General features: G+C 61.9%; 5 protein-coding genes across 8 annotated transcripts in view; all 5 read right to left on the bottom strand.

Annotated features, from left to right (window-relative positions):
* Window positions 1-401: 401 nt before the first annotated feature.
* On the bottom strand, window positions 402-5,623 carry AK1 (adenylate kinase 1). Its single transcript, XM_050907982.1, has 7 exons — window positions 5,585-5,623; window positions 3,925-3,967; window positions 2,834-2,869; window positions 1,889-2,052; window positions 1,544-1,670; window positions 937-1,127; window positions 402-620 (listed from the first exon to the last, which is right to left on the bottom strand). Exons 2-7 carry the CDS (start codon window positions 3,932-3,934, stop codon window positions 555-557), a joined length of 594 nt encoding a protein of 197 aa, XP_050763939.1. The 5' UTR covers window positions 3,935-3,967; window positions 5,585-5,623; the 3' UTR covers window positions 402-554.
* Window positions 5,624-6,673: 1,050 nt separating this feature from the next.
* ST6GALNAC6 (ST6 N-acetylgalactosaminide alpha-2,6-sialyltransferase 6) lies at window positions 6,674-10,781 on the bottom strand. Of its 3 annotated transcripts, none has more exons than XM_050907846.1 (7): window positions 10,649-10,781; window positions 10,064-10,208; window positions 8,985-9,049; window positions 8,661-8,840; window positions 8,061-8,458; window positions 7,758-7,865; window positions 6,674-7,675 (listed from the first exon to the last, which is right to left on the bottom strand). In XM_050907846.1, exons 3-7 carry the CDS (start codon window positions 8,997-8,999, stop codon window positions 7,486-7,488), a joined length of 891 nt encoding a protein of 296 aa, XP_050763803.1. In that variant the 5' UTR covers window positions 9,000-9,049; window positions 10,064-10,208; window positions 10,649-10,781; the 3' UTR covers window positions 6,674-7,485. The 3 variants fall into 3 exon arrangements, with proteins under 3 accessions (XP_050763803.1, XP_050763804.1, XP_050763805.1); XM_050907847.1 differs by having other exon boundaries at window positions 10,064-10,203; XM_050907848.1 differs by having other exon boundaries at window positions 10,717-10,781.
* Window positions 10,782-11,898: 1,117 nt separating this feature from the next.
* On the bottom strand, window positions 11,899-14,670 carry ST6GALNAC4 (ST6 N-acetylgalactosaminide alpha-2,6-sialyltransferase 4). 2 transcript variants are annotated; one of them, XM_050907889.1, is made up of 6 exons: window positions 14,638-14,670; window positions 14,210-14,286; window positions 13,627-13,797; window positions 13,056-13,468; window positions 12,815-12,922; window positions 11,899-12,732 (listed from the first exon to the last, which is right to left on the bottom strand). In XM_050907889.1, exons 2-6 carry the CDS (start codon window positions 14,219-14,221, stop codon window positions 12,543-12,545), a joined length of 894 nt encoding a protein of 297 aa, XP_050763846.1. In that variant the 5' UTR covers window positions 14,222-14,286; window positions 14,638-14,670; the 3' UTR covers window positions 11,899-12,542. The 2 variants fall into 2 exon arrangements, with proteins under 2 accessions (XP_050763846.1, XP_050763847.1); XM_050907890.1 differs by lacking the exon at window positions 13,627-13,797.
* A 1,249-nt stretch (window positions 14,671-15,919) lies between these two features.
* Window positions 15,920-19,364, bottom strand: DPM2 (dolichyl-phosphate mannosyltransferase subunit 2, regulatory; the record flags this gene model as incomplete). The annotated part of the gene is made up of 4 exons (XM_050908147.1): window positions 15,920-17,250; window positions 17,552-17,654; window positions 18,831-18,920; window positions 19,311-19,364. Coding segments are annotated over 4 exons (306 nt in total), but the record flags the coding sequence as incomplete, so codon positions are not given.
* Window positions 19,365-21,603: 2,239 nt separating this feature from the next.
* Window positions 21,604-27,535, bottom strand: part of EEIG1 (estrogen-induced osteoclastogenesis regulator 1) — a 41,044-nt gene continuing 35,112 nt past the window's right edge. Inside the window, exons 11-12 of the mRNA XM_050907907.1 lie at window positions 27,197-27,266; window positions 21,604-26,322 (exon numbers count right to left, since the gene is read on the bottom strand). Of these exons, the coding sequence (XP_050763864.1) occupies window positions 26,277-26,322; window positions 27,197-27,266 (116 nt within the window). The 3' untranslated portion in view covers window positions 21,604-26,276. The remainder of the gene's footprint in view (window positions 26,323-27,196; window positions 27,267-27,535) is intronic.

The raw sequence follows: 27,535 nt of genomic DNA, 5'->3' as shown, positions 1-27,535 counted from the left end.
GCTGGGCCCATGGCGGGGTCTGAATCCGGCCGCCCCCAGCCCCTGGCAGCCTGCGGCAGAGCCGGGGGGAAGGGATGCATGTGCAGGATACAGCTCAGATGCTGCCTGTGTCTCGGGGGACACACGCAAGGACAGGATTGGGGCGAGCGGGACCGGCTGCGGGATGCGGCCGCATGCTCCCCGCAGGCCATGGATTGGGAAGCTGGGGCGAGCGGCTGGGATGCTCCCTCCCTTCCTCCGAGCGCAGCATCCCGCTGCCCCGGTGGGATAAACACCCACTTCCTGCCCTTAATCAGCTCCAGAGGGGCTGGGGGGGGGACAGGGGGGAGAAAAAAAAAAAAAAATCTCTGGAAAGAAAAACTCATTTCCTGTGACAGAAGAAAAAGATAAAGTCTGGGCTCATTAAAGTGAACTTTACTGGGGAGAAACGGGAAAGAGCCAAACACAATGTCCTTGAAATTTCCTCCGCGCGGCTCCGTCCACAAAAACAGGATAAAGCCGCTTCCGCTGTCTCTGCCGCAGTGCGCCGGGGGGGACTGGGGTCAGGGGTTCGGCTACAGGCTGTCGAGGTGGGAGCAGACCTGCTGGAAAACCTCCTCCACGGAGCCCTCGGCGTTGAGCTGGGTGCGGAGGGGTTAGCTGGGGAGCTGACCCGAGGGGACAGCGACCGGAGCTCTTTCAGAGCTCTTTCAGGGACGGATTTTGGCCGTGGGTGGAGAGATCGGGGCTGATTTAGGGCAAAGGGGTGTGGGGCCACCCTTGGAGGGGGTCTCTGTGTGGGGAACCAGAGGGGTCGAGCCCACCCCAAATGAGCCAGGATTGAGTTTTTTCCCCCTTCCCTCATCACCCCCATCCATCACTTCCCTTCCCCTGGGACCACGTGCGCCCCGAGCCGTCGGGCTGGAGGGTGCCAGCATCGGCCACGTCCCCTCTTACCTGGCGGACGATGCCTCTGCTCTTGTAGAAGGCGATGACGGGCTCGGTGGCCTTGTAGTAGGTCTCTAAACGCTTCTTGATGGTCTCCTCATTGTCGTCCACCCGCCCGCTGGTCTCGCCTCGCTTCAGCAGGCGTTTCACCATCGTCTCCTTCCCCGCGTCCACGTAGAGCAGCAGCGTGGGGGGGCGATCTGTGGGCAGAGGGGACACGGTTGTCACCATGCCGAGCCAGCATGGGTCTGGTTTGGGGAGATGGTGGTGGTGAGCATGGGGGTCACAGATGTCCCCACGCTATCCTTTGCCTCCCTCCGCATGGGTCTGGGGCCACCGGGAGGGAGGCAGAGGGACACCGTGGCCAAGCCCTGGCTCTCTGCCATCACCATTGTGCCGGCACCACGGTCACCCTCTGTCAGCCTGAGGACACCGTGGAGAGCTGTCCCTCCCACCGCGTCCTGGGCACAAGGCTGTCCCCGAGGCAGGGATGGTGCCCAGTTTAGACCCTGTTGGGATGGGATCTTCACCAGGATGGGGAAGACAAGCTGCTGCTGGATGGAGCCCCTCTGCCTGGATGGTGGGTGGCATGGCACAGCATGGCACAGCACGGCACCAGCCCTCACCTTCTTCTCAAACTCCTCTCCCTGCTTCACCTCGCGGGGGTAGCCGTCGATGAGGAAGCCCTTGGACACATCTGCTTTGGCCACCATGGCATCCCTCAGCATGTCCAGCACCGTGTCCTGGGAAGGAGGGGACAGAGCTGTCAAGGCTGATGTGGGACAACGTGGCCTCCCCAGCACCCAGTGCCCCCAATCCCTGCTGCAACTTCCCCCGGGGTGGCAGGGATGGAGGTGTCCCCAGGCCACGTGCTGACCATCACCGTGGTATCTGGTGTCCCCACAGCCACCCCTGCCTGTATGCCCTGCCGTGTGGCGGCCGGTGGCCTGCGTGGACTCACCAGGGGCACCAGCTCGCCCTTCTCCATGATGGCCTGCAGCTTCTTGCCCCGCTCCGAGCCCGAGCTGACCTCTGCCCGCAGCAGGTCCCCCGTGGAGAGGTGCGTGTAGCCATACTTCTGCACGATCTTCTCACACTGGGTCCCTTTCCCCGAGCCGGGGCCACCTGCAAGTCACGCAAGGACCACACATGCCCCGAGCCATGGGTAAGGAGCTGGAGGGGTACGTGGAAGCAGCAGCACAGACCCACAGGAGTTCTCAGAGCCCAGTGAGACAGGGGTCAGCGTCCCCAAGCCCAGCACCAGATGGATGGGGAGAGCTGCTCCTGGGGTGGGCTGGGGGATGCCAAGTGCTTGGGGGTGGCATGGGCTGCTGGCAATTGGCATGTGGGCACCACCACCCTCATGGCACCCAGGACATCACTGTCCCATTGGCACTCAGGACACCACCACCATCCCATCAGCACCTGGACGTCACTGTCCCAATAGCACCCAGGGTATCACGACCACCCCATCAGGACCCAGGAGATCACCACCCCACCCAGGACATCACTGTCCCATTGGCACCTGGCCATCACCACCCCATTGGCGCACAGGACGTCACCACCCCATCAGCACCGAGGACATCACCACTGCCTGATGGCACCCAGGACATCACCCCTCAGCTGTTTACTGTCACATCACCCCAGACGCTGCCACCCCATGCCCAGCCAGAGGTGCCCTCCCGGTCCCAGCACACCCCACCGCGGCCTCGAGGAGCCAGGCTGGAGCCACGGCCACCCCACAGCGCCTGGGGACAGCCGAAGTCCCACAGCCTCAGCCTCCAGCCCCGGCTCCCCAGCCCTGGGCACCGGCTGCTCCCTGCAGTCCCCACCCCAGAGGCGCAGGGGGAAAGGGCTGGGCCGTGGCCTTGACCCCACCAGCAACAGGACCCGGACACAGACTTACCCACCACGAAGATGATTTTGTGGTGCTTGAGTTTTTCTGGAAGAGAGAAAGGAAAAAAAATAATTATCAAAAGCCAGAAAGCCCATCGAGGAGTGAGGTATCCCCGGGGGGTGCCAGATCCGGGGCAGGCATCCCCGGGGATGGAGGGGAGCGATCCCAGAGCCCTGGGGCGGGAAGGTGGAGAGGGAAGCAGCCGCGTGTCCCCCTCGTCCTCGTCACCTGGGCAGGTCGGGACGGCTGGGCTGGACATGGCTGAGCACAAAGACGCCATAGCGCCTTGGCCGCCGGGCTGGAATCCCACTGCCGTGTGGTGTCCTGGAGATGGTCATTGTCCACGGCTCCACCGCGGCGGGGGGACCGGCCACATCCATCCCTGCGGCCGGCTTGTCATCCCGGCGGGCTAATGGGGGGGTGTGGCAGGCTCAGCTTGGCATGGCCACCTCAAGTGCCTGGCGCAGCCCCCACAGTCCCTGAACCCCAGCATCAGTCCCTGGACCTGGTGGCCGACGTGCAGGTGGCACGAACCACCCTGTCCTCTGCCGAGCACCCAGGCGCAGGATCTGGCCCAGCCGCAGCACGGGGCGATGCCGGGGTGCGATGCCGTGGGGGGAGGCAGAGCTAAAAATAAAACCGAGGTGCCCTGGGGCCGCTCTCCTATCTCCTGATTACAGCCAGCTGAAATTTCAACTCCTCCAGCACCCAGCGATCCCTGGGACTGGGGACGGAGCCAAGTGGCTGGCGGGGACCAAGGGGACATGGGACACATGGGGGGCTGGAGGGACATGGGAGACGGACAGAGGGGAGGGATGTATGGGGGGGGATATAGGGGAGGGATGGGAGGGGATGGAGGAGAGGGATGCGAAGGGGACTGAGGGGATGGATGCAAGGGACAAATGGGACGGATGCAGGGGAATGGAGGGGATGCGTGTAAGGAGGACAGATGCAGGAGGGACGGATACAAGGGGGACAGGGCGATGCAGGGGGGGTGGATACAAGGGGGAACGAGGGGACAGATGCAGGGGGGAAGGATGCAGGGAGGACCAAGGGGATGCATGCAAAGAGGATGGATGCAAGGTGGACGGAGCACTCACCTGTCGACATGCTGCCGCGGTCCAGGCACAGGAGCACTTCAGGCTGCGAGAGAAGAGTAGGATGAATAACTCAGCACGGCTGGGACACACAGGTCCCCAAGGCTGGTGTCCAGGGAGACAACGGCTCTCCCTTCCCTGCCATGCTGGTGCCCGGCTCCGTAGCCAAGCCAAGGGTCAGGACTTTAGGGCCCCAGCTTGGCCCTAAATTAGGGAGCTCAGGACCTCTGCTCCCACAGCCATCACCTACCTGGCTCCCGGCAGCCACCCGCCCCATCCGGCTGCGGTGAGGGCTTCCCCATGCCAGGTGACGCGCGGTGACGTTACCGGCTTCCTCCCCTGCCCTGACCACATCCCCATGCCCGGGGTGCTGCCTGGCAGCCGGAAGCCAGCTTGGGTTGACCAGTATCACCAGGACACCGAGTGATGGAGGCAGTATCCCCCCAGCTCCCCGCGGGATGATTTTTTGGGGGGTGCCCTAAGGGGGGGGCTTGCAGCACCCCATTGCACTCCCTTCATCTCAGGGCGGGATTTGGCCACCCTGCCTGCCCACACCCAGCCCCACAGCACCCGACCTGCTTGGTTGCACTGCGTCACCCCAAACTGGCCTGACAGGGTGCTGGGATGGGGCACCCTGTGGCCAAATAAGCCTGCGGCCGCTGACGAGGTCGTGTTACAGCCGGGAAAGGGCAGAGGCCAAGTATGGCCGGGCTGAAACCGGCACCGGGTCACGTCCCACCTGCGCTGCGGGGCCGAAGCCCTGGGATGGCCCCCGCGGGGTCTGGGTGGGGCTGGGAGGGTGCAGGACCCCGGGGTCCCTAATTGTGGGGGATGCTGAGCCCCAGGGCTGCTGGCACCAACCTCGGAGAGGCCACGAGGGGCTGGGGGCAGCCCTGGCCCTCAGTGCGGGCTCGGGGCCTGATCCAGAGCAGCGCTGGGCCCATGGGTGCACGGTGAGGGTGATGTGGAGGTGCCTGGTCCCGAGGAGACAGGGAGGGGGTGCTGACTGGGGAGCCCAGTGGTTTGGGGATGGGGAGGGGGCTGGGTGAGGGGGCGGCACAGTGTGGCCCAGGACTCCCCAACAAAGGCCATCACGGGATGCACCCTGGGGTGCTCCCACCAATCTCACCCCACTGCCAGCTCCAACCTACCCCATCCCATCAGCATCCAGCTTCCCCCGCGGGACCCCAGACCCAGAACTGGGCTGCTCCAGCACCCCTGCAATCCCTCCAGCACCCCCTGCAAACCCCTAGCAAAGCCCCCAGCACCCATGCAATGGCTCCAGCACCCCTGCAAGCCCCCCAGCACCCATGCAATGGCTCCAGCACCCCTGCAAGCCCCTCAGCAGCCCATGCAAGCCCCCAGTATCCCCTGCAACAGCTCCAGCACCCCATGCAAGCCCTTCATTATCCCCTGCAATGGTTCCAGCACCCATGCAAGTGCCTCAGCACCCATGCCCCCAGCACCCCATGCAAGCCCCTCGGCATCCCCGGTGCTGCCAGCCCCCCCGGGGGCAGGGGCCGGCCGGGCACCATCGGTGGGCACAGGGGCCCCCCACGAGCCCCCGCAAACGCCGGTGCCGCAGTAGCCCCCCCCACCCCACGCAAGGCCGGGGCCGGGCGGGGCTGCGGCACCGGGACCCCCCGGGGCGGGGAACACTGACCTCTGGGCTCGGGGCCGGGGCCGGGCAGCGCGGGCAGCTGCCTGCTGTCCTGCCCGGCTATTTTTACCGCTATATATAGATCGCTGGCGCCGCGGTGCATGCCGGGAGCGGGGCCGCTGCCGCCCAGCGGGCAGGGGACGGGCAGGGGACAGGCAGGGGACGGGCACCGCCCCCCGTAGCATCGGTCCTCCCCGTGCCGGCTCGGGGGGGGGGGGGTCCCAGCCCCGGCGGGGCGGGGGGGGGGGAAGGGATGCGGTTAACCCCTGCACAGCCGAGGGGTGCGGACCCCCCCGGGCCGGGGGCTGCGCTACACCGCCCCCCGCTCCGTGCCTCAGTTTCCCCATATGCGGGGGGAGCCTCCACCCTGCTGGGTTTGGGGTCCCCGAGATATCCCCGGGGCTCCCCGCGCCTTCTCCCCCATCCCCGTCCCTGTCCCCGTCCACCCACAGCACCCCAGCGGGCACCCCCACCCTGCAGTGGCCTTACCTGCCTTTCCTCCTCCTCCATGGCTGCAGAGACCCCGTCCCAAGGCCCTGCGACCCCAAGGAAGCTGGCGGGGGGTGACACGAGTTGGGGCGGTCTCAGCTGCCACCGGCTCCAGGGCAGGCACTGGGGGGATGGCTCACAGCCGGCTGCTGGACACGGGTCCCACCTGGACACACCAGTCCCCTTCCCGTGTCCTCCTGAGCACCCAGGGACAGCACCGCTGCGGGCTGGGGGTCCCGAGGGGCCTGAGAACCCCTGCGATGGCACTGCCGGCACCCGCTGCCCAGCCCCAAAAACCCAGCCCGGAGCCAGGGCCCAAGGCAACAGACTGCAACAATATTTATTCCTGTACAAACCATTACAAAATGTGGGCACCCCGCGGCTTCCCCTGGCACCGAGTCCCCCAAAGCCCCAGCCGCAATGGGGATGCGCCACAGCCAGAGGGAAACTGAGGCACAGAGCCCTGCCAGGGCTCAGCACCCAAACACGCCGTCTTCAGCTATTTTCCCCAAACCCACTTCTCCACTGCTGAGAAATTAATAACAAAATACTCCCCCGCACCCACCCCACCCCGGCCACAGGGTGCCGAGGGGCACTGCCGGCCCCCCCGCTACGTGCCCACTTCTAAATAGTTTATAAGCGGTTAATAAATGATGAGGTCCGAGCTGCAGGCTGCTGCCGGGCCCTTTGTTATCACTAACGAGCAGCCCCCCCTGCTCGCTCCTTTGGCCAGGAAACCCAAATACAAACCCCGGGACCAGAAGCAGAGAGGAAAAAACCAAAAACCCCCCAAAAATCCCATCGCTCGGTTAGAAAAGGTTTTGGCAGTGTGGGTGTGGGGGGCAGCGGTGCTGGGAGGGGCCGGGTGTTTTTGGGGTGCTGGGGTACCGAGGGTGGCAGCATCACCCCTGCAGGGTCCCACCGAAACCTGTGGGGTTCTGCTGAGGGAAGGATGCCTGTGGACTGGGATCAGGGTGCTGGGGATGGCAGAGGGGGGCTGAGCCCCAAGAGAGGGTCCCCCCCATCCAGGGGTTGGGGCAGTCTCTGCAGTGGCCCCAAAAGTGATGCAACCCCAAACTGAGCTGAGGGGACCCGGCAGCCCACTGCGTGCTCGCAGGGGCTGCAACGCACCCGGACCAGGATCAGGCAGGATCTCACCCCCATGCCTCCTGCCCATGGACGGGGGGACACCCTAAACCCTGCATTTACCACTTGGCCCCCCCCAAAAAACAGCTCAAAACCCAACACATCCCAGGTGTGAGGAGCCACCGTGCACAACAGCAGTGGTCCCGTGGGACGCACCCGGTGGCACCCCGATGCCTGGCTCCCACTGCTCCCCACTCTCAGGGGGATGCAGGGGAACCCCCATCCATCCCAGCTCCAGGGGTCTGCCCGGCTCGGGGCGGGGGTAGCCCCTAGGGCCAGGCCGGGTGGGAGAAAGTGATGTTGTAGAGGCCGGCCCAGCTGGCGAAGACCCGCTTCTCGGTGATGAAGCGATGGTGGTTGCCCTTGCGGCTCCGCTCATTGTGGATGTAGGTCATGCACTCGTCGGGGCCCTTCGGCTCGTAGTAGTGGTAGGGCAGGCGGCGGGGCGGGGGCCGGCGGCTGCGGGAGGAGGGGGGGGAAGCGTGGGGTGAACCCCATGGTGGGGCCAGGGGGCCAGGGCGGGGGCTCGGGGTCTCCTTACCCGCAGTAGTTGGGTGGCACCATGCCGTAGACGTGGACGGCGTCGCACAGCTCCACTGCGATCACCATGGTGAACCAGCCAGTGCTGAGCCACGAGCGTGACTTCTCCCTGGGGACGAGAAACAGCGGGGGGGGACGAGGGCAAGGTGACATGGGTGACAGACCCCCCCCAGGGTCCCCAACCTGCCCCAGGGACCCCCAGCCCGATGCTGCAGCCCATCCCATGGAGCAGCCCCAAGAGCCAGCTCTGCCCTGGGGACCTGGAAAAAGGGGGTACACGCTGCAGGAGGTGGCTCTGAGGTACCTGTCCTTCCCTGTCTCCCCCCGAAACAGGTCATCAAACTGCTTCATGCGGCCGGGGGAGACGACGTAGGCCGTCATGTTGGGGAAGGAGGCGCTGACGCGCTGGATGATTTTCAGGAGGCTCTTCTGCATCTTGGCGGGCGGCCCCCAGAAGATGAAGATGGTCTCCGGGGTCTTGTTGACAAACTCCTGGGGCCGCTTGAGGACGCGGTAGAGGCTGGAGTGGGCCACCACGCGGAAGCTCGTCTTATTGCCCACGTCAGCCTCGTAGCCGGTGGTGGGAGCGTCATTCATGCGGATGGTGCACTCGGCCCCGTCGATGGCTGTGCCCAGGCGGGTGCCCAGGAGGTGGCTGGAGCTGGTGACGATGACGCACTGGTGGCAGCGGGCAGTCAGGGTCTGGGGACCACAAGTGCTGTGAGCAGGTGACTTCTGATGTCACCGCGACCCGGCAGGGAGGGATGGAGCTGGGACAGGGGACAAGGCACCGCCATTCCCTGCGGAGCTGCTGTCCCACCGGAGGGGACGATTTGGCCGGACGTCAGCGGAAGGCTGGATCCTGTGCCCACGCTGAGGCTGGACCCTGCCACCCAGTTCATACCTTGTTCCCGCAGACAGGCAGGTACCCGCTTTTCACCCCCCACTTCTTGAGGTCGGGGGGCCGGCGGGCTCTGCCCCGCAGGTGGCTGTAGGGGAAGACCTCGCTCCCGCTGCCGGAGCTGTAGATGATCAGCAACATGATCAGGGCAAAGAGGACCCCCAGGGCGGCGGCACGCTGGCTCTGCGGGCAGGGGGAGAGCATCAGCCGCTGCCCCCACCCCGCAGGCGTCAGCATCCAGCCCCGCTCCCGGCGGCATCTCCAGTGGGACGCCCGGTGTCCCCAGGGAGATGCCTGCTGTCCCTGGGGAGATGCCCCGGCACTCACCGTGCTGCCACTCATGTCTTTGTGCCGGCCTCAGTGCACAGCGATCGCCGGCGTCCCGCAAGCACCTGCAAGGCACGCGGTCACCCCCAGCACTGGCCCGTTGCCATCGCGCTCGGGCTCCCGTCCCCAGACTGCTGGGCTGGTGGGGATACGGGATGAGCCACCGGGCAGCCCGGCTCAGCTGTGCCGGAGCAGAGCCCCACGGGGTGGGTGCCCACCCGGACCCCCAGGTCCCCCAATCCCCTGGCACCAGTGTGAGGAAGGGAAATGCTGTGGGCAGAGGCCGGGCAGGCTCTGCGGTGTGGAGGAGCCAAACCCGGCCACAGCTCGTGCCAGGGAGATCCCTGCGGCGGGCTGGGCTCCCGGGACGGATTATCCCCCGCCAGCGGGGCTGAAGCCGCTCAGATCTGCAGGGTCAGGGAGGGTAAACCTGCCACTCGTGCGGTGAAATCCCATTAAAACAACCACTGTGGAGGCTCGGACTGGGGAGGGGGGAGGAACTGAGACCTGCCCAACTCAGCTCATGCACAGGCTCAAATCCAGCTGGAGCCAGCAGGGACCTCTCCAGCCCCAGGGCCCAAGGCATGCGGGTGCACCCTGGGGTGCTCGCCCCTGGGGGGACCTGCTCTAACCTCCACTCTCCTGGGCTCACAGAAATGGACTGACGCCATTTATTTTTCAAAGTCCTCGTTAGTGAGTCACGGCCGCTCCCGGAGTACTCAGAGCAATTGGAAATTAAAAAAAACAAATTGAAGCCTCTTTACTAATTGCCCTGGGGGGAGCAGGGATGGAAAATTATACAGCAGCCTGGGTTCAACCCTTGGGGGGACCGGGGACCCCGAAGGGCTCTCAGGGCCGGTGTCGATGCCCGGGAAGGTGCCAACCTGCCCAGGGAGCCCAGGCAATGGCCTGGCGTGTTGGTGCAAAGGGGCCTCGCTGTGCACAGGCTGGGGAGCAGCACCAGGACCCCGCCAGGAAGCAGAGCCGGGACCCCTGCTCCTGCTGCTGCATCCCACTTTGCTCCCTCCGTAGTGCTCAGGCCACGGGTGACCCCACAGCGGGGACCCCGCGGGCCTTACCTGGGCCGGGGCTCTCATCTGCAGCGGGCGGCGAGCGGCGCGGGGGGCTCCGTCATCTCCTCCTCTGCCCCGCGGGCTGCGGGGGGCTGCCAGGCCCCTCCGGCGAGCACGGCCATGACGGCGCCCCGGGGGTCACATCGCTGCTCTGCCGGGGAAGGGCTGATCCAGACCGGCTCCCCCCTCCCTGCACCCCCGGGGTGCAAATCCCGCTGTACCCCCATGTGCCGGTGCTTCCCCAGCCCCGGATGCAAACCCTCCTGCATCCTGGGAAGTGAAAACCCTCCCCCGGCCCCCCGGGGTGCAAACCTTCCTCCACTCCTACGTGCAAATCCTCCCTCGCCCCGGCAGGCAACCCCCTCCTGCTCCCCAGGGTGCAACCCCCTGCTCCCCGGGGTGCTGCCCTCACCCACCCCGGGGTGCAGCTCCCCCCCGTCTCCCGCCCTCCTGGAAGCGCCAGCCCTCCCCCGGCAGCCCCGCTTTGCGGGAACCGGGCAGGCCGGAGCCCGGCCGCGTCCAGGCGGGGAGGAGCCGGCCCCTTCCCCGCGCACCAGCACGGGGCGCGCCCTCCCCCCCGCCCCCATTCACCGTGCACCGGAGCCGCGGAGCGGGGGCCGCTCCTCCGGCCGGCCACGGCGCCGTTCCGCCCCCCGCACCGGCTAAACGGGCCCGGAGGGGACGGGCCGGGTCCACCGACCGCTCTGCGCCGCGATGCCGCTGCTGCCGCCGCCGCCCGGCCCGGGGCCGCCGCCGCGCGTGCACGGAGCCCCGGGAGCCGCGCGCCGCCCGGGGCCGCGGAGTGCCGCGGGGGTCCTAGCGCCGCCCGCCCGGGGCCGGGGAGCGCCGCGGTGGTCCTAGCGCCTCCCTCCCCGCGCTGGGCCCCGACGGGGCAGGCCGGGGCTGCCCCCGTCCCACCCCCGAGGGCACCGGTGCGGGCAGCGGGGCGGGGGGGGGGGAGGGGAGGGCGCGGCAGCGCTGCCCGCGAGTGCCAGGAGCAGCACGTGGTGCCTGACCCGCTGCCGGGCGCAGCGCCACATTGTTGGGATGCCGTGGCCTCCCCCGCGCTGGCCGGGCAGCCCAGGGCCCCTCTCTGGGGATTTTGTGGGGCAAGGAGGGGGCTCCACCGCTGACGGGGACCTGCTGACGCCTGTCCAGAAGGATTTTGGCTCTGCTGTGCTAGCGATGCCCTTCGCTGCCTGGGGTTGTGGCAGCCGGAGCACCCAACAAAGAGCTCCACCGGCTCTTCGGTTCACACTCGCCTGTGGGAACCTGTCCTGGCAGCATCCCCAGGTCCCAGCCGACTCACTCCTCGCTTGACCCCAGCACTTGGCCTCAGCTGAAACAGGAGTGAACATGGATCCATCTGCCCCTCCTGCCCCCTCCCCGGCTTCCCAGACACCGCCAGGCCCACCTAAACACGTGGCATCGGTTATGGGTTCAAAGAACCACTATGGCAGCTCCGTGCAGCTGGGCTCAGGGCTGCACACGTGCCTGTGGCATGCCCCGTCTCTCCAGGGACACAGGAGCTGGCAGCTGTCCTGCCTGCAGCCCGGCAGCGCTGAGCCCTGTGGGGCTGAGCATCACCCTGGACCCAGCACGAAATCAACACTGGGCCAGGGCCCATCCTGCGGAGACACAGCTGCTGGTTCCCAAATAATCTCGACTGCCAGCTTTCGGCACCCTCCTCCATGCTCAGGCTCAGCTCTACCCCCTCGTCACCTCCTCCTCTTATTTATAGCCTGGCAGGGGAGCGGGACGCCGGCAGCCCGGCCACCAGCTGCCGTCCCGTCCCCATCCCCACGTCCCGCAGCCGCAAGGGGCACAGGATGGGGCGCCAATGAGTTAAAAACACTTTTAATGGCCACATTTGCTTTGGTTTGAATCCAAGGGCACTTGTGACAAGGCAACTCGGAGCCCCCCGGGCACACATGGCCCCTGGGCTTCCCGGCTACGGGGCACAGGGGCAGCCGGAGCCACAGGGACCTGTCCGGGGGCAGCAGGACGGGGGGGCCTGGCCCTGGCTCCCCATGCCTCACATCCAGTGCCGGGTCTCAGGGCAGGGACCACGGTGAAGCTTCATCCCTGGGAGAGGCACCGGCTCATGGCCCTGGCAGGGCCAAGCTCTCCTGCCACATGTCATGCTGGAGCCCAGCAGCGTGAATGTTTAATGCGGCATTAAATATTCATCCCAGTAGAGCGGGCGGAAAACCTTTGTTGTTGCCCTGGGTCCATCCAGGCAGGCGCTCGGAGCTGATGGGGCTCTGTGGGTCCAGCTCATGCCCCCCGTGCACTGACATGGGGGGTCTCAGCCCACCCACCGGCTGGGGGAACCGGCTCTGCTGCTGCGGAGATGGAGACTCCCTGCTCTGGGGCTTGGCAAAAGGCTTTCAACCGTGGCACCAGCAGAGCGGAGATGCGTTGTTGCAGGATGAGAGCCTCCCCGCTGCTGGGGTCCCCACTGCATCACCCCACGGCTGGCACCCTACCCGCCTGCCCAGGACGGGTGGGTGAAGACAATGTTCTTCCTTTTGGCCCAGCGGGAGAAGATGGCTTTCTCGGTGATGAAGCGGTGCCCGGCGCGGCGAGCTCGCTCGTGCACCAGGTACATCCTGCACTCGTCCAGCCGGCCCTTCTCGAAGTAGTGGTAGGGCACGCTCGAGTGATTCTTCTCCCTGGCGGGAGGGGACGGGGTGGGCACAGGACTCGGGGGGACACCGCACCACCCCACGCCCGCCCCTGCCACCCCCCACGTACCTGCAGTAGCTGTCGCTGACCATGCCAAAGACACAGATCTGCTCGCACAGCTCCATGGCCAGGATCATGGTGAACCAGCCAGTGCTCAGGAAGGAGCCGGACTTCACCCTGCAAAGCACCATGGCCACGCTGGAGAGGGTGTTGCGGTGCTGCCGGCCCAGCCGGGCTATGGGTTCCCGATGGGGGGGATGGGTGCTATGGCAGGGGGACCCGACGGGGGCTCCTAGGGAGCCGGCAGTACCTGTTCTTCCCTGTCTCGTTCTGGAAGACGTCGTCGCAATATGCCATCTTCTCCTCCGTCAGGGTGTAGATCTGCAGGTGGGGGTAGGTCTCCATCACCTTCAGCAGCGCCCCGTAGGTTGTGCCCACCTTCTCCCGGTTCATCTTCTTCGCCGGCCCCCAGATGATGTAGAGGGTCTCCTGGGACTGCTGGAAGAAGTAGGGCTGGTTCCTCAGCAGCAGTGGGACGCTGGTGTGCGACACCACCCGGACAGTGCTTCGTGCCCCCACATCCTCCTCGTAGCCGGTGGTGGGGGCATGGTTCATGCGCAGGACGCACTCCTGCCTGTCGATGGTCTGTCCCAGGCGCGAGCCCAGCATCTGCCCCGAGCTGGAGACGACGGCGCAGCGGCGGCACAGCGCTCGCTCCAGTGGCTGTGGGGAGATGCACCGTCAGCCATCGGCTCCCCCTTCCCTCCCGCAGCAGCCGGACACACCACAGCCCCATCCACCCTTCCCTAAGGAAGGGGAAACTGAGGCACGGGCGGGTCGAGCTGCCCCATCAGCCCCAGCACTGCCCCATCCCCACACACCTTCCCGTCAGGGACACGGCTGTACCCCTGGAAGCTGAGGATGGTGGGTGCCGTGGGGCTGCCCCGCTCCCCCAGGGCCCAGCAGCAGGACCACAGGCAGGTATGGGAGCACAACAGGACGTACAGCACGGTGACCACCGCCACGCACACCAGCGTTAGGAAGAGCCGGACCTGGAAGCAGAGCGGGGACGTTTCTCCAGGCCTGGCCACGTGCACCAGCCCCACATCGGATGCCGGTGGCCCTGTGGTGCCGTGCGGCACGAGCAGCCCCTCGGAGGAGGGTGTTCGGGCACGGGTGTGTTGGCTGGGTGGGCCGGGGCGCAGCGAGGAGCCGCAGCGGGGAGCACTGGGTGCCGGTGCCTCGCTCACTTCCTGCAGGCAGCAACGGCCCACGCGCCGTACGGCCGCGCTCACGGGGCCGGGGCTCCGTGCTGCCTGCGGGGACTGGCAGCTGCCAGGCTGCGCCCTCCCCCAGTACCGCTTTCGGGGCGAGCGGCCCTCCAATGCTGGCGGGGTCCCACCGGCCCCTCACAACCCCCCTGCCCGCTGGGCCCCCGCACCCTCCATCCAGGTGGGTACTCACCAGCGTCTTCATCCTCGGGGGGCTGGCGGGTCACCCGGCGGGGTCTGGGGGTCACCTGGAGGGTGGGGGCTCACAGCCTGCATGCAGAGCGGGCTCAGTGGCGGCACCGGGTGAGCGGGGTGCAGAGGACCCCCAAGGGTAGGATCCCCCAGCAGGCCCCCCCCCCCCCAGTACCCCAATGCCCAGGGTCCCCCCCCATGCCTTGTGCCGGGACCCCCCCGAGTCTGGGACCTCCCCATGCACCCCATGCCTCGGACCCCCGGGCTCCCCCCATGTCCTGTTCCCCCCGTGTCCACCGTCCTGCCGTGGGGCCCTGCGGGTGCAGCCCCCCCCCCGCCCCGGGGCAGGGGTCGGCGCTGGAGCCCGGGAAGGGCGGCCCCGCGGAGCGGCGCCCCCGGTACCCGGTACCCGGTGCCGGCCCCACTCACCGCGCCGGGAGCCCCCGCGGCGGCGCCGCTCCCCGGCCCCCAGGGCCGCCGCCGCCGCCACCGGGTCCCGCATCCCGGCCGGGCGGCACCGGGCTGGGGCTGGCGAGGCCGCGGCGGGGCGGAGCGGAGCGGAGCGAGCACCGCCGGCACCGGGACCGCCCCCGCCCGCCTCGGCACTGAGCCCCGGCTCCTCCGGGGACGCGCCCGCAGGCCAGCACCGCCCGCCCGTGCCTGTCGTTCCGGTACCGGCGCACAGCACCGGGACCAGTGCACCAGGACCGTCCCCGGTACCAATCCCCTATGTCCTGGGACCAACCGTCCCGGTACCGACCCCAGCACCCACCTCGCGTGCCCCGGGACCGACCGCGGCACCCATTTCTCTCTACACCTCCTGCTCTGCCTCTCAGGCTTCCCTCCAGCCTGGGGGTCCCTGCGGCCAACCCCCCTGTCCCAAAGCCCCTTTCTCACCTCCATGCACCACTAGCTCTCAGCCATGGGAGCACTGGTGAGCTCAGGCATGGTGGGAACAGCCCAAAATGATCCAAAATGGCTCAGGAGTGGGGCTGGAGCAGGCAGGCCTCTCGGCGCCCTGGTCCCCATCCCATGGCCCCGGGGTGCCACCCGTCACCCGCAGCCCCTCACGCCAGGGCCAAGCTGCAGAGCATCTGTGAGAAACACCTCCAGGGCGAGCTGCCTGCCAGCCACCTGCCCAGGGAAGGGTATTGGACTTTGCTTTCTCCCGCTGTTGACAAATACGAGAAGTAACCTTGAAACTGGTCCCAACCCTGTCCCCTGCAGACTTTGACTGGGAGGAAAGAGGAGGCAACAGGGACACGGCCAGGCTCCTGCGCAGGAAGCAGTGCCTGGGGGGCACAGCTGGAGTTGCTCAGAGACGTGACCGAATTCTTTCCCCTTTTGCTTCCCCCTGCCCCAGCTCAAACCCACCTTCCTGGGGTGGGCTGAGCCACGTCCAGCAGGCGAGGGGCGGGAAGGGGAGTGAGGATTCCTCACCGGGAGAAACGGCAGCAGCAAGACACAGGCAAGGGAAAACAGGGGGACGGAGGACTCGGCCTCAGGGAGGGCGCAGTGACAGGCAAGCAGGGTAGGTGCGCAGCCTGGCACGGCCAGGCAGCCTCCGTAAGAGCTGGAAACAAACCTCCAGCCAGAGCCTCGCCTCTGGCCCACCCACCGGCTCCAGCCACGCAGTGGGTTAAACCACAGCCACGACCCGCAGCAGCCGGGCTGCCCCCCGAGCCACCGGCATCACCCCCCAGCAGGACGGGAGACGACAGGACACGCTGCTGTCTGGTAGGGGAAGTTCATAGTACATGCGAGAAGGATCAGAGTGCCCCAAATCCGCCCTCCTTTTGCTGGAGCCACCCCAGGTGGGGTAAAGCAGCCCCCCAGCACGGCAGAGCCAGCACAAGGCTGGGTATGCCCGGCCAGGTTCTCTCTGGTGCTTCCCAGCCTGGCCCCACCGGCAGGACAGGGCCCTCGGCAGGACCCTCCCCAGCACGGTGTCAGGCACTGCCAGGGCCACGCAGCGGAAACCACGCCGGCAGGCCGGTGGCACCCCCCCGGCACGGGCGCAGGACAGGAATAGCGAACTTGCGGACCTTTATTGAGGGTGATCCCGCTTGTTGCGGTCTGGGGGAGCTGCCAGGGCACTGCACCTCGGGTCGGCAGCTGCTGCCAGGAGAGGAAACCCCAGGGGGAAAGGCAGGGTGCCACCACGCCTGCCTGCTCAGCCCCAGCCCAGCTGGCATGCAGAGCCTTGTCCAGGGGCAGGAACCCAGTCAGTGGCTGACAGCTGTGATGGGAACCGCACCCCAACCACTGCCTTGTGACCCCGGGCATCTCCTCGCCACCCCCTCAGCTGGATGAGTGCAGGAGGGGATGCAGAGGGCAGCAGTGGCACTGTGCCCGCATCCTCTGCACACCCGGCCTCACGGGGGTCCCTCTTCAGAAAGGTAGGAGCCCACCAGCACCATGATTAGCCCTTCCAGCAGGCAAACGGGGAATGGAAGCCTGTCTTTTCCAAGCCCAAAGTCTCATTTCTTTCCTCTCAAACTTGAATCCAATTAGAAAACCACCCACAAACCGTATGTAAACATTTAAAAAACCCCAGAAGGAACAAACTACTGGACACAGCAAGAGCAGAGGGGAAGGATTACCCAGAGACTAAGCAGCGGGCAGGGGTCAGGGCTTGACTCGCCCTCTGGCAGTTAGAGCTGCTGGACCCCAACAGCTCCTCTAGCCAGCACGGGCCGAAGCACAGCTGGTACAGGCAGCCCCAGCTGGGGAGCAGGTCCCTCATGGCCGGGGCTCTGGTCCCTCTCTCGATGAGCCCCAGAAGTCAGTTTTGCTTCCCTTTGGTCAGTACGTTGTAAACTACAGAAGGCTTTGTCTCTGCAGGAAGGAACGTGGGAGAGTACACCCAGCTTGGTGCTGAGCGCTCTGGAGGAGGCGTCCACCCAGTGCTGCGGGCAAAGTCTTCTCCTGGCTACGATGCTGTAGAGTGGGTGCCTTCTCCTCATCTCTCTCAGCTGGGCCTTCAGTCCGATTTCTTGGCAGGTTTCCTGCTCTTCCACATCACGACCATTATAAAAACACCTACCATGAGAGAGAGGACAGATTCAGCCAGAAAACTTCTCATTACGGGCACTTTTAAAACACATTGCAGTGAGAAACAGAACCTCAGCAGAGCGAGCAAGAAACAATTCCGCTGTCCAGAGGCTCAAACAGCCAAAGTTACACACAAACACACACCCTGAGCGCCTGTGCCAGGCTAAGCTGCAGCAGTAGCCACAGAGAGCGTGTCATGAGTGTCACACGTTAGGCTAACCCCCTAGCAACCCCCTTCTCTCTTCCTAATTTAGAAGCTTCTAATTAGAACAACAGAAATAACTCTCACCTATAAATAGCAGCAGCAGCAGCCCAGCCACCACGGGGATGATAACCGCATACTCCCTAGGCAAGAAGTACCGGTGGATCCCATGGTCGCTGTCGATGAAGGGCTGCAGGAGACAGAGAGGGGTGTCAGCAGGTGGGCACAACACCAGGGCAAGTCCCCGACACCTGCAGCCTCGTGGTTTTGAAAGCAGGATGGAAATATCAGATGTGAGGAGATAGCTAAAAAAAGGGTGCCCAGACCCGCACGTGGCTCAGCCCACAGCTGCAGGGACGCAACAGCAGGCGGGCAGTGAAGGCTTCAGCGTTCAGCAGACAACGAGGGGCAGCTATATGAGGCCGGCACAGGCGTCCCGTAGCCCCGGGGTCTCGGGGTGGGCACGGCTGCCTGCCGGCTCAGTGCTGAACACAGCGAATCCCCAGACTCTCTGCCCTGCCAAAGAGAGCAGCTGATACCGGCTCTGCTTCATGGCAATCCCACCAGGATCCCTCTGCGGAGGCCAGTGGAAGGCTTTGGACACTAGAGAGCAGTGTAAGGATTCCTACACAGCAGCGAGCACACCTACGCACTCCCAGGACTACAGATGTGTATAAACATGTATTGGACAATAGAGTAATCAGACGCAAGAGGGAAATTCAAAACTCCCAGAGGTTAGAGGGGAGGCTGCAAGGAGTTCAGACATCAGCCCAGGGCTGAACCAGGCCTCTCATACCTGGGAAGCTCACAAGGAGACATTTCTTTCCAGGAAGAAAACCACTAATGACCCCAGCTGATGTGTCCCCAGAAGTGGGTAAACTATCAGGCTCACAATCACTTCTCCAGAGCTCTGCATTCCCTAAACTCTTCTCCTCCCTACCGGGCTCCAGATTTGGTAAGAGTCGTCTCTTTTTATGATTCCCTCTGTGATCTCCCACCAGAACCAGGAACGTGGGGCACTGCAAATGTGAACACCAATGACAACACCTCCAGAGGGACCAGGCTTCAGCTCTTGCTGACAGCTCGAGTGAGCCTGGGATCTTACACCAGCCGGGTCAGCCTGTCTGAGAGCAGCAGGGCAGGCGGCACAATCGAAGCTTGGTCTCGCCCAGGCAAGGGCAGGCACACCCAGAAGGGGCAAGGGCTGTGCCAGCAAGCGGAGGAAGCTCTGCCCTGAAATTTTTAACCAGGAAGCTGGCAAGGCAGAGTCCTTCAGGCACACGGACACATCAGCACCTAAATAAAGCCTAGGCAAACCCCTGAGTGTGAAGTGACTGGGATTATAATGGCCAGAGGAGACCCATACCAGTATGATGATCCAGAGCGTGTAGTAAACAAAGAGGACGAGGCTGAAGGCAACCAAGCCGAATCCAACCACCTGGTCTGTTGCTGTGGCCTGCAAAGGGAGAGAGAGTCAGAGTGGGATCCGCACGCTGCAGCGTCTGCGCAGGAACGGTTAACGGGCACCTGCTGTTTGTTCAGCCCTAGGTTACGTGAACACACTGCTGCGGCTCTGACAGGCGAAGGGGAGGGGAGAGCCGCTGCAGCACGAGCAACCCACCGCGAGGGCAGCAGCGGGAACGGCCGGGCCCTGCTGCTGGGAGCGCTCCCGGAGCTCCCGCCCGGCCGCGCCAGTTCACACCCCCGCAGCTCCGACCCAGACCTCCCAAGTACCGACCCCCGCCGGCACCGGCGCTGCCCCGGAAAGGCCCCAGCCTGCCCCGCCTGGGGCGGGCAGCCAGGAGGCCCCGCGCTGGCTCCCGGCCGCCACTCAGTCCAAGCCCACCCGGACTCTCCATGTTAACGGGCCGAGCAGGGACACGCCGCGGGCCTCCGGAGGAGCCCAGGGGCCGCGGGGCCGGGGCCGGGGCCGGGGCCGGGGCCGGGGCCGGGGCCGCCCCCCCCTCACGGCGTCCCGGGCGGGGAACGCACCCAACCCCACTCACCATGGCGACCAGCAGCCCCAGCCTCCCTCCCCGCCAGCCCCGCCCTTCCGGGAGCGGCCACCAATCAGCGCACCAATCAGCCGGTGCACACCAGCCCCGCCCTCCCCTCGGCCGGAGACGACCAGTCAGCGGGGGCGGCCTGGGGCCCGCGGCATTGTGGGAAGCGTGGGCGGTGGCTCGCCCGGAGCATGACGGGAGGTGTAGTCCCGGGGCGGGGCTCTGGGCCAGGCCCCGCTCCCCCGGCGGCCTCCCCGCGGTGGGAGCTCCGTCTCGTCCCGCAGCACAGAGCCGGGGCCCGGCCTTCTCCGCGGGGGGAGCCGAGGAGGGGCCGAGCGGGTGCAGGGGCTGTGCCAGGCTGCACCAAACCCCACCGGGGAAGGGACAGGGTGGGCGCTGCAGCCTGCAGGCCCCACGTTAGCTCCCACTGGGGTGCATCGGCCGCGGAGCTCCATGGGTGGGGTCCGGACCGGGCGAGGCGAGCCGGGTTGTGAAATAAATGAAATTCCCAGAAACTCCAGTTTGCGTCAGTGCTGTTCAGAGATTTGATCAGCGTTAGGCGCCGTGCTGGGGAGCCTTCCCCTCCCTGGGCCCCGGCACGGAGGGTGACGCCTGACAGGCGGCTGCCCCCGCTGCGGGATCCAAGCTGGCAGCCTTCCGTGCTTTCAGTGTCTCACCCGGAGGACTAAGATCCCTTTTTACAGCTTGAAGCTCCTGCGGCTTTGGTGCCGTCGCCTGGTGACGGGAGAGGACGGTCTCCTTCAGCAGCAGGGCGCTCTGGCTTCATCAGCCACCTGATGTCTGCGAGTTCTGGTAGAAGTGACTCATCTTGAAACCAACCGGCTCCAACACCCGAGATACTCGCGCCCTGCGCCCCAGCCATTTCTCCACACGCACACATGCTGCAGCTGGAGGAAAGGAAAAAGCAAGACCGAACAGCTGAGGGACGCAAGGGATCGTCTGAAGAAGGGGAGGCAGCCAAGGGAAGACCCTGCATAGGACTCAAAGGTGTAGCTGATCAGGATGCGTGGCTGAGGCTTTGGGAGGGTGGGGAAGGCAAAGCCGCTTCCTCCCAAGGGCCCTGGTCCCCTCCAGCCTTTGTATGCATCAGCAGCAAGTACCTGGGCACCGAATTTGGCTCAAACCTCCGTTAACGGGATTGCCAGCCTGTGGTGGAAGAGGAGGGGCTGTCCCGGCACAAGCCTTGAGGGCCTGCAGCCGTCTCCTGGAGCCCCGCGGGGCTGGGGCACCTTCCCCCGGGCCAGCCTGGCGAGGCGGCCCTGGGCAGGGGTGTTCAAGCACAGCCCGGGCTAGGACGCAGTGTTCAGGAACACGAGACATTGGCAGCGACTCGCGCCAGTTCACCTTCTCCCTGGATTGCAGGCTGTTGCTCGCACTGGACTTGTGCTGTCCTGCCAGCTCCCCTCTCCAGCCCTTCTCCCGTCTGCAGGGAAGGGCTGGCAGGGATCTCTACTCCCAGCCGCCAAGGAAATCCTAGAAGGCAAAGCCAAATCCTGTTCCAGGGCCTGGCACGCCAGCAGGCCCTGTCTCACCCCTTTGCTTCCTTAGCAGATATTTAAATACATTTAAAACAAGAAACACAGCAAGAAGAATCAGTGTGAAGTACCAAAAACCTTTATTTTTCCCCCAAACCATAACAACATTTGACATTATATTGATTTCCTCATATATTTGTTATTTCTCTACGTTAGGAACCAGATACAGAAAATACAAACACGATCTGTTGAATCAAAGACGGCACAGCATTCCGTTAGAAAAAGAAACAAAAAACTAGAGGAGCAAGATAAAAATGGTGAAAAATAGTCATTCCCTCCAGCCCAAACTTTCCAAGAATCATCATCAAAATAGAGCAGTGGAAGTAGCTTCTCTTTCTAAACGCACCTCTGCTTTAAGAAAAAAGTTAGATTTATCTTTAGATTTCAAAGTAAAAAAATGTTAAACTATCTTTCAAGCAATTTTGGAAGTTTGCATAGACCCATTCCCTTTCCAAAAATATCAGCGATCTCTCTATAGAATCTGATATAAATCAAGTGCGCGCCTCATCTGAAGATCACCAAGCTCAATTAACTTTCAAGAAAATAAAACATGATCTCCCCTTCCCCTCCCTCCCCCCACAAAAATACGGGCTCTACCGTTACACCTTGTGTTTGAGGCAAGTTACGAGGCTCAGCCACACCTCTCGCTCACAGCTTCATCCAAATTCCTTTTTTATTTCCCAGGTTCCCGCGTCCGCTCCCTCCCGACGGGGCAGGGGCGATGCAACGCGGGGCTGCGGAGGGCATGGGGCTCGGGTGGCGCGGGTGGGCTGACGGGCGACGCAGCTCTCGGGAGGGAAGCGGGGTGGGGGGCGAATTTTGCGTTCATCACCCTCCCCCCTGGCGAGGAAGTGGCTTTTCGAGGACAAACACCTGCGACCAGGCAGTGTTTGTAGGAACTTGCCCCTGGGGACCAGCCTTGTCCACAGGGCTCAGTCACCGGAGCAAGAACTCATTCAGCTAGAGACTAGGTGGGGTGGCAGGGGACGGGGCAGGAGGGGTGGAGGGTGAATTTGCAGCTCCCGGGTAAGGCAGCGAGGAGGGGAGCGGGGGGGGACCCCCTCTCCAGGAGGGGTGTTTAACCTAGGTGCTCTAGCGTACCTGGAGTGAGGTTTTCCCAGAGGTTCACAACAGCGCGTGCAGAGTCCAGCTGCACAGCCACCAGTTTAAAAAGAAATAGCAACGACAAAATAAATAAAAAGTCAACCCCTCCTATTAAGATGAGAATGAAGTACGTATTCTTCAGGTCTCAGCCTGGTTCGGAACCCTCTAAAAACTGAAGCAAACACTTAAAAGGGCTTATTAACTTTCTGCAGGGGGCAAAGTGATGTGGCAATGAGGCGGGGGAGCGATCACACCCCTGCTGCCCATCGCACCGAGGGTCAGGACAGCACGAAGGCCCCCATTTAAAGTGCTGACCATACAAAAGAAGAAGATGGAGGAGCAACATCCTTCTCCCCCTTTTTCCATCACAATTTCCAACTGAAACCCATTTCCTTCACCAAGTCACAACTAAGCCTATTCTTCTGGACATTCACTTAGTTTATACTGTTTTTAAAAAAAAAAGTTAGTAAAAAAGTTACATTGAATTTCTCAACTCTTTCCAATGGGCCTCCACCAACTAAAGGTCCAGAAACTGGGAGAGCAGAGCCCACACGTTTTGCCTGGCCCCGAGACTGGAGCAGAGAGCCAGCTCTGCTCTCCAGGGTCAGCCAGGCATGAGCAGCCCTGCTCACCCGCATCAGAAACCCAGGGGATGCAGAGTCTTGCCAATAAGGTCCTTTTACTTGTTTAAGCCACCTCTGAATCCCCTGAGAAGGGGAACAATGTGGGGAAGAACATCCCCCCCTCAGCCCCTCAGGAATAAAATATCAATGAAACAATAATGCAGTCAAAAAAACACCAGCCTGCTGGGTTTACAAAAAAAAAAAAAATTCAATAAACTTCACAACAGAAAAAAAAACCCAAAGGAAACTAGCCAGCGGTTTGGGTCTGGAAACTGATTCACTTCTTAAATGTTCAAAGTCCAACAAGGAACAGACGGCAGCGATGCCACAAGGAAAAAAGTGCTCGCGAGACGCAGCTTCCCCAGAGACGGCAGCGAGTCTGCGGGAGACGCGACCCCACTTCCATCACCACCGCCTCGTACACCCACCACCGGCCAGGGACCGCCGGGCATCGCTCGTGATGGACGCACAGTGGGAGCTCTGCGTGGGATCTAGAAATAGGAACAGACTGCTCCTTCCTCCCTCCGGGTCTGCTCTGGGTGCTCCAGCCCTGGCTGTGCTGCACCAGGCTGAATGACTAGAGCTGCTTTCTTATTCAAAAAAAGGGGTAGGAGAGCTAAAAAGCTACATAAAGACCAGGATCTGTGGAGTCAATAATAACGTGGAGACAAGGAAAAGATACCCTATGAGACACAGTTATCAAAAACGCAAGCAGTGATGTGCCAAGCCGCTGGAAGAGAAGCCAGAGACATGCCCAGGTTGGCCACAGCTATGCGATGGAGCAGGTTACACCTCTGCCAGCCTGGGAAGATGAGACCAGCTTTCTGAAAAGCTCAACTGCTTCTCCTCTTGCTTCGCTGGGAAGAGATTCCTCCCTCTGTCCCACTGGGGATTTCGTGACATGCCGAGCTGCCAGCGCCTCGGAGCAGCCGACTCTTGCCAGTGGGAGCCCAGAAGAAAGCCCTGGGTTCCCAACTGCTCTGACAGTGACTGCCATTGTTTTTCATGGGAACAGAAGCAAAGCAGCAGAATTGAGCTGGGTTTTGGCCTCTTTCCTGGCTTATGTTTGCTCCTTTCAAGTCCTGGTTGGACCCGATTTCCCGAGGGGCTTCGCTGGCCCCTGGGGTGCTCTGTGCTGGGGAGCAGCCTGACCCCCAGCTCCGCACGGCCATCCGCAGACAGGGCAGGAACACCCACTGCTGCCTGAGCCTGGTTCTGCCCTCACCCTGACCTGAGCAGAGGGTCAGGCCAGGCCCGGCTTTCTGGCAGAGCCGCAGGGAGAGAGAAAAGCAAGCAGTTCTCCCCTTCCTGCAGACACGCAGCATCCCAGGAACAGGGCAGGATGCTCACCAGCCTGCTAGCGAGTGCCAAAACTACCCAGACTGAATGAAGATCACCATTAAAAAACACCAGCAAGTGTGAAAGAGCTTTTGTTCTAGACAGACTCAAAAGATCCAATACTTTTTCCCTACATTAAAGCAAACCAAGGTGTTGTCTGTACCCTCTTCCTACCCTAATCCAAATGTAATTCCCTTTGAAGGGAAAGGGTGAAAAAGATCCATATCCTGTATGTGGTCTGTCCAAATACAGAAAAAACCATCTTGACTCGAAGAGAGAAACCGTCAAAACAGAGTAAGCAGCTGTATAGCTTTGCCACACTGCCTAGCACCCTCCCTATGCAGCCATCCTTAGCTAGCAGGGCGAAAAAAAATATAAATCAAGGCCCTTTCATTCCTTGTTTCTCATTCTGCCAAATTCCCCTTTCCAGTAGCTCATCTGCATGCATTCTGGCCACAGAGACCACAATTAATCCTTTTTTTTTTTTTTTCTCCTTTAAAAAAAGGCTTTACAATAACTAAGAATTTGAACAACAACGTGATCAGTTACAAGCCCTTCCTTGCTGAATGGGACAAGTGTGTGCCTGTGTGTGTGCACGCACACGTGTGTCAGAGGAGGGCATGTTCCCAGCCATGCCCGGGAGCGTGCCATTGCTCCGAGTGCACGGCCGCTGAGTGCTACTACAGTACACCGGCAAAAGAGGAAAGGGCACTACACAGAAATAGCTTATCGGCTGAGAGTCTCTGTACAGGAAGGGCTGCAAGCACAGCCTGGTGACGGCCCACGGCTGGAGTCTGCATAGATCCTCGTTTGCAATTCAGCTGCCAGGAGAATCTATAAGTGGGAGCTGAAAGGGACCAACATCTCTGCTACACACTGCAAGAAGAAGAGGCAGCTAAAGTGTCAAACAACTGCAGAAACCAAACCCAAAGAAGAGCAATTGAAAGATCAACCAGAAAACAGTTTGAAGCCTTGTCAGAAGAGTTCACTTGCCACGGAGCAGGTAAGAACGGCTGCTGTGGCTAACGCACCAGAAAACACCCATTCTGCCTTTGAAGACAGAGACAGTGGCTTCTCCCCAGCCCCAAAAGGAACCAGCTCAGGCGCAGATCCCTGCTGACAGGGCAAGAAAGGCCAACCAACACCAACTCCCTTACTGGCCCAGGCCAAGAGAGGCAACTGATAATCACCACCACAACGGAGAGACCACTGCAGTCAACCGCATCCTGCTCTGGCCCAGGGGAGGGCTATCAGATAACCAGATTCTTTTCACAGTCCAAGAAGGGCAGTTCCCTTCCTGAGCCAAAAAAAAAAAGAGGCTTTGTATTCCAAGCTCCAACACTGACTATTTGCTGAATCAGTCCAGTGAACAGGGATTATGCTCCTGGAACAGCAACTAGAAGCCTCCTCCAGGTAAAATCTGGAATCTCTAAAGTGCTCCTGCTAATGCTAATAGACGAACACTGCCCTTCCATGCCCAGCAGTGGAAGGGCGTAATGCAGTTAGTGGTATAACAAGCACTAGCATTTAACCGTTTATCAACTCCCATCTGGATGGCGGTAGTTTTCTGAAATGCACTTTTGGGAGATATTTCCTATGAGAAGAGGACGTTTGGGGTTTTGAGGGTAGGAAGGTGAAGTGCACACCACAGCATACCTTGTTCAGTAAAACCGTTGCCTCGGAAGGTGATGTTCCCTTGCAGAGTCAATGGAATAAAGCATCCTGCAAGTGGCCGTTTCACCATGTCACCAACAAGCAGCTCTCAGTTTGGTTAGAATGGTTTCCCCCTCCCCCAGTGGTGTGAAGAGTTCACAGTGGTATAACCCAATGTTTTGGGGAGACAGAAGCTGAGAAGTCCCCTGTTGCAAGTGAATGGGTGGAGTGAGGGATGCAGATGAGCAACATCCTCTAGGACTAAGGATAAGCCCAACAGACACCTCGCGTCTGATCAGAAACAGGGGGAAGGCAGGCACTGGAAGAACCGGGAAGCAGAGAAGGGTAATGCCAACGCAGGGAAAGTGCATGATCTGGAGTGGTCTCGGATTAGTTCCGCAGTGCAAATGTATGGGGAGGGGCGTGGAGAAATCCCTTCTGGAATGCTGCATGAAGAGAGGTAAAGGTTGGCATCCATGTGGCAGCGAACTGGGTAGGGGGCCTGTTTCCAGCAGCTCTACCCTGTTCTTCACATTTAGTGGGTTTCAATCACCACTGGCTCGTAAACTCCAGAGGAGACCCTGGGGAGGCAGAGGGGAAGAAGATGAGAAAGCCAGGTTATTTTCCTCAGTCACTTAGAGCAAGCAAGTTCTTATTCAGAGCTCTCCACTCACAAACATCGCCCTCTAACCCCACACAAAATACTGAAAATAACGAGTCAGTCTGGCGAGCAGTCAACCCTCATAACGCAAAACAGACAGCTACGTGGCAAGCTAACACTAGAGCACTTGAAAGAGCTGGGTGTAACACATGAATCCTTCTAAAGGACAGAGGAAAGGGGGGACTATCCTGCGCAAAGAGCCAGTGTTCCTGGCTTTGCTGTGCTCCCAGTTTTGTCACCAACTTGACACATCTTTGCATTACCATTATTGCTTTTTTTTTTAACCTCAAAAGGTGCTCAAGCACAACTAGCCAAGACACTGTTCTAAGAGCTATTGTGGCAAGAAAAAGTTTCATTTGTTCAGAAGTCTTTCATGAGAGAACAAGCCCTCGATGACTACGGAGGAGGCAGGGAAAAGGGACAATAAACCAGGCTGCTGCAGTTTTGCTGCAGGCCAGCAGGAGGCAAAGCTCCCTGCCTGCAGTCAGGCGCAGGAGCAAACAGGAACCAACCTCTACCATTTTGTCCTTTTACTCCTTACTTCTGTTCTTGGATCTAACAACTAGGATCACATTATCCCTCTGAGCTCCTGCTGAGAACTGCATTCATACTCCAGTGCAGCTGTAGCCTGTCACCGAAGAGATCCCAGGGGTGTTCATGTGGGAATAAAGCCACCATGTAGCACATGATGTTTAGAAATCTCTCCTGTAGCAAAAGGTGAAAGTTTCCTGGGTAGAAAGAGCTAACTAATCTCTCTGGAGCCCCTCTGTCTGCCAGCCTTTCAGAAAGCCTACCTGTTTCCCAGCTGAATACCACTCAGTGTAGTTGTTCCATCTCTGCTCACAAACAACCTCAGGTTACTGTCTGCAGATAGAAAAGGAAGAAAGACATAAAAATCCAGAACTACCAATGGCTGCCAGGTGCTCCCCTCCCAGACGCATTACACAATGGTCAGCACGGGAATAAGTGTGTTTCTGTGAATGCATGTGCACGCTTTCTGGTGTTCCCACAGTAATAGAGCCCCTGGGAACTCCTCTTCTTGCTCTGAACGGGAGCCTCATGTACAAATCAACCACAGCATCAAATTCCACTCTTTGGAAGAGTAAATGCAGAGAAATTAATTCAGTGATACT

Source organism: Gymnogyps californianus, chromosome 18 (assembly GCF_018139145.2).
Source record: "Gymnogyps californianus isolate 813 chromosome 18, ASM1813914v2, whole genome shotgun sequence".
Taxonomy (NCBI): domain Eukaryota; kingdom Metazoa; phylum Chordata; class Aves; order Accipitriformes; family Cathartidae; genus Gymnogyps; species Gymnogyps californianus.
The sequence above is the reverse complement of the archived record's forward strand: the minus strand, read 5'-3'. Positions and strand labels throughout refer to the sequence as shown.

Coding starts and splice junctions, on each gene's coding strand:
- AK1 (XM_050907982.1), bottom strand. Junction 2,053..2,833: donor CAAAATCATCTTCGTGGTGG/GTAAGTCTGTGT, acceptor CGTGACTTGCAG/GTGGCCCCGGCTCGGGGAAA. Junction 1,671..1,888: donor AGGGCGAGCTGGTGCCCCTG/GTGAGTCCACGC, acceptor CCTCCTTCCCAG/GACACGGTGCTGGACATGCT.
- ST6GALNAC6 (XM_050907846.1), bottom strand. Junction 8,459..8,660: donor TGCCTGTCTGCGGGAACAAG/GTATGAACTGGG, acceptor TGTGGTCCCCAG/ACCCTGACTGCCCGCTGCCA. Junction 7,866..8,060: donor GGGGAGACAGGGAAGGACAG/GTACCTCAGAGC, acceptor TCTCGTCCCCAG/GGAGAAGTCACGCTCGTGGC.
- ST6GALNAC4 (XM_050907889.1), bottom strand. Junction 13,469..13,626: donor GCCGTGTCCCTGACGGGAAG/GTGTGTGGGGAT, acceptor ATCTCCCCACAG/CCACTGGAGCGAGCGCTGTG. Junction 12,733..12,814: donor GTCAGCGACAGCTACTGCAG/GTACGTGGGGGG, acceptor CCCTCCCGCCAG/GGAGAAGAATCACTCGAGCG.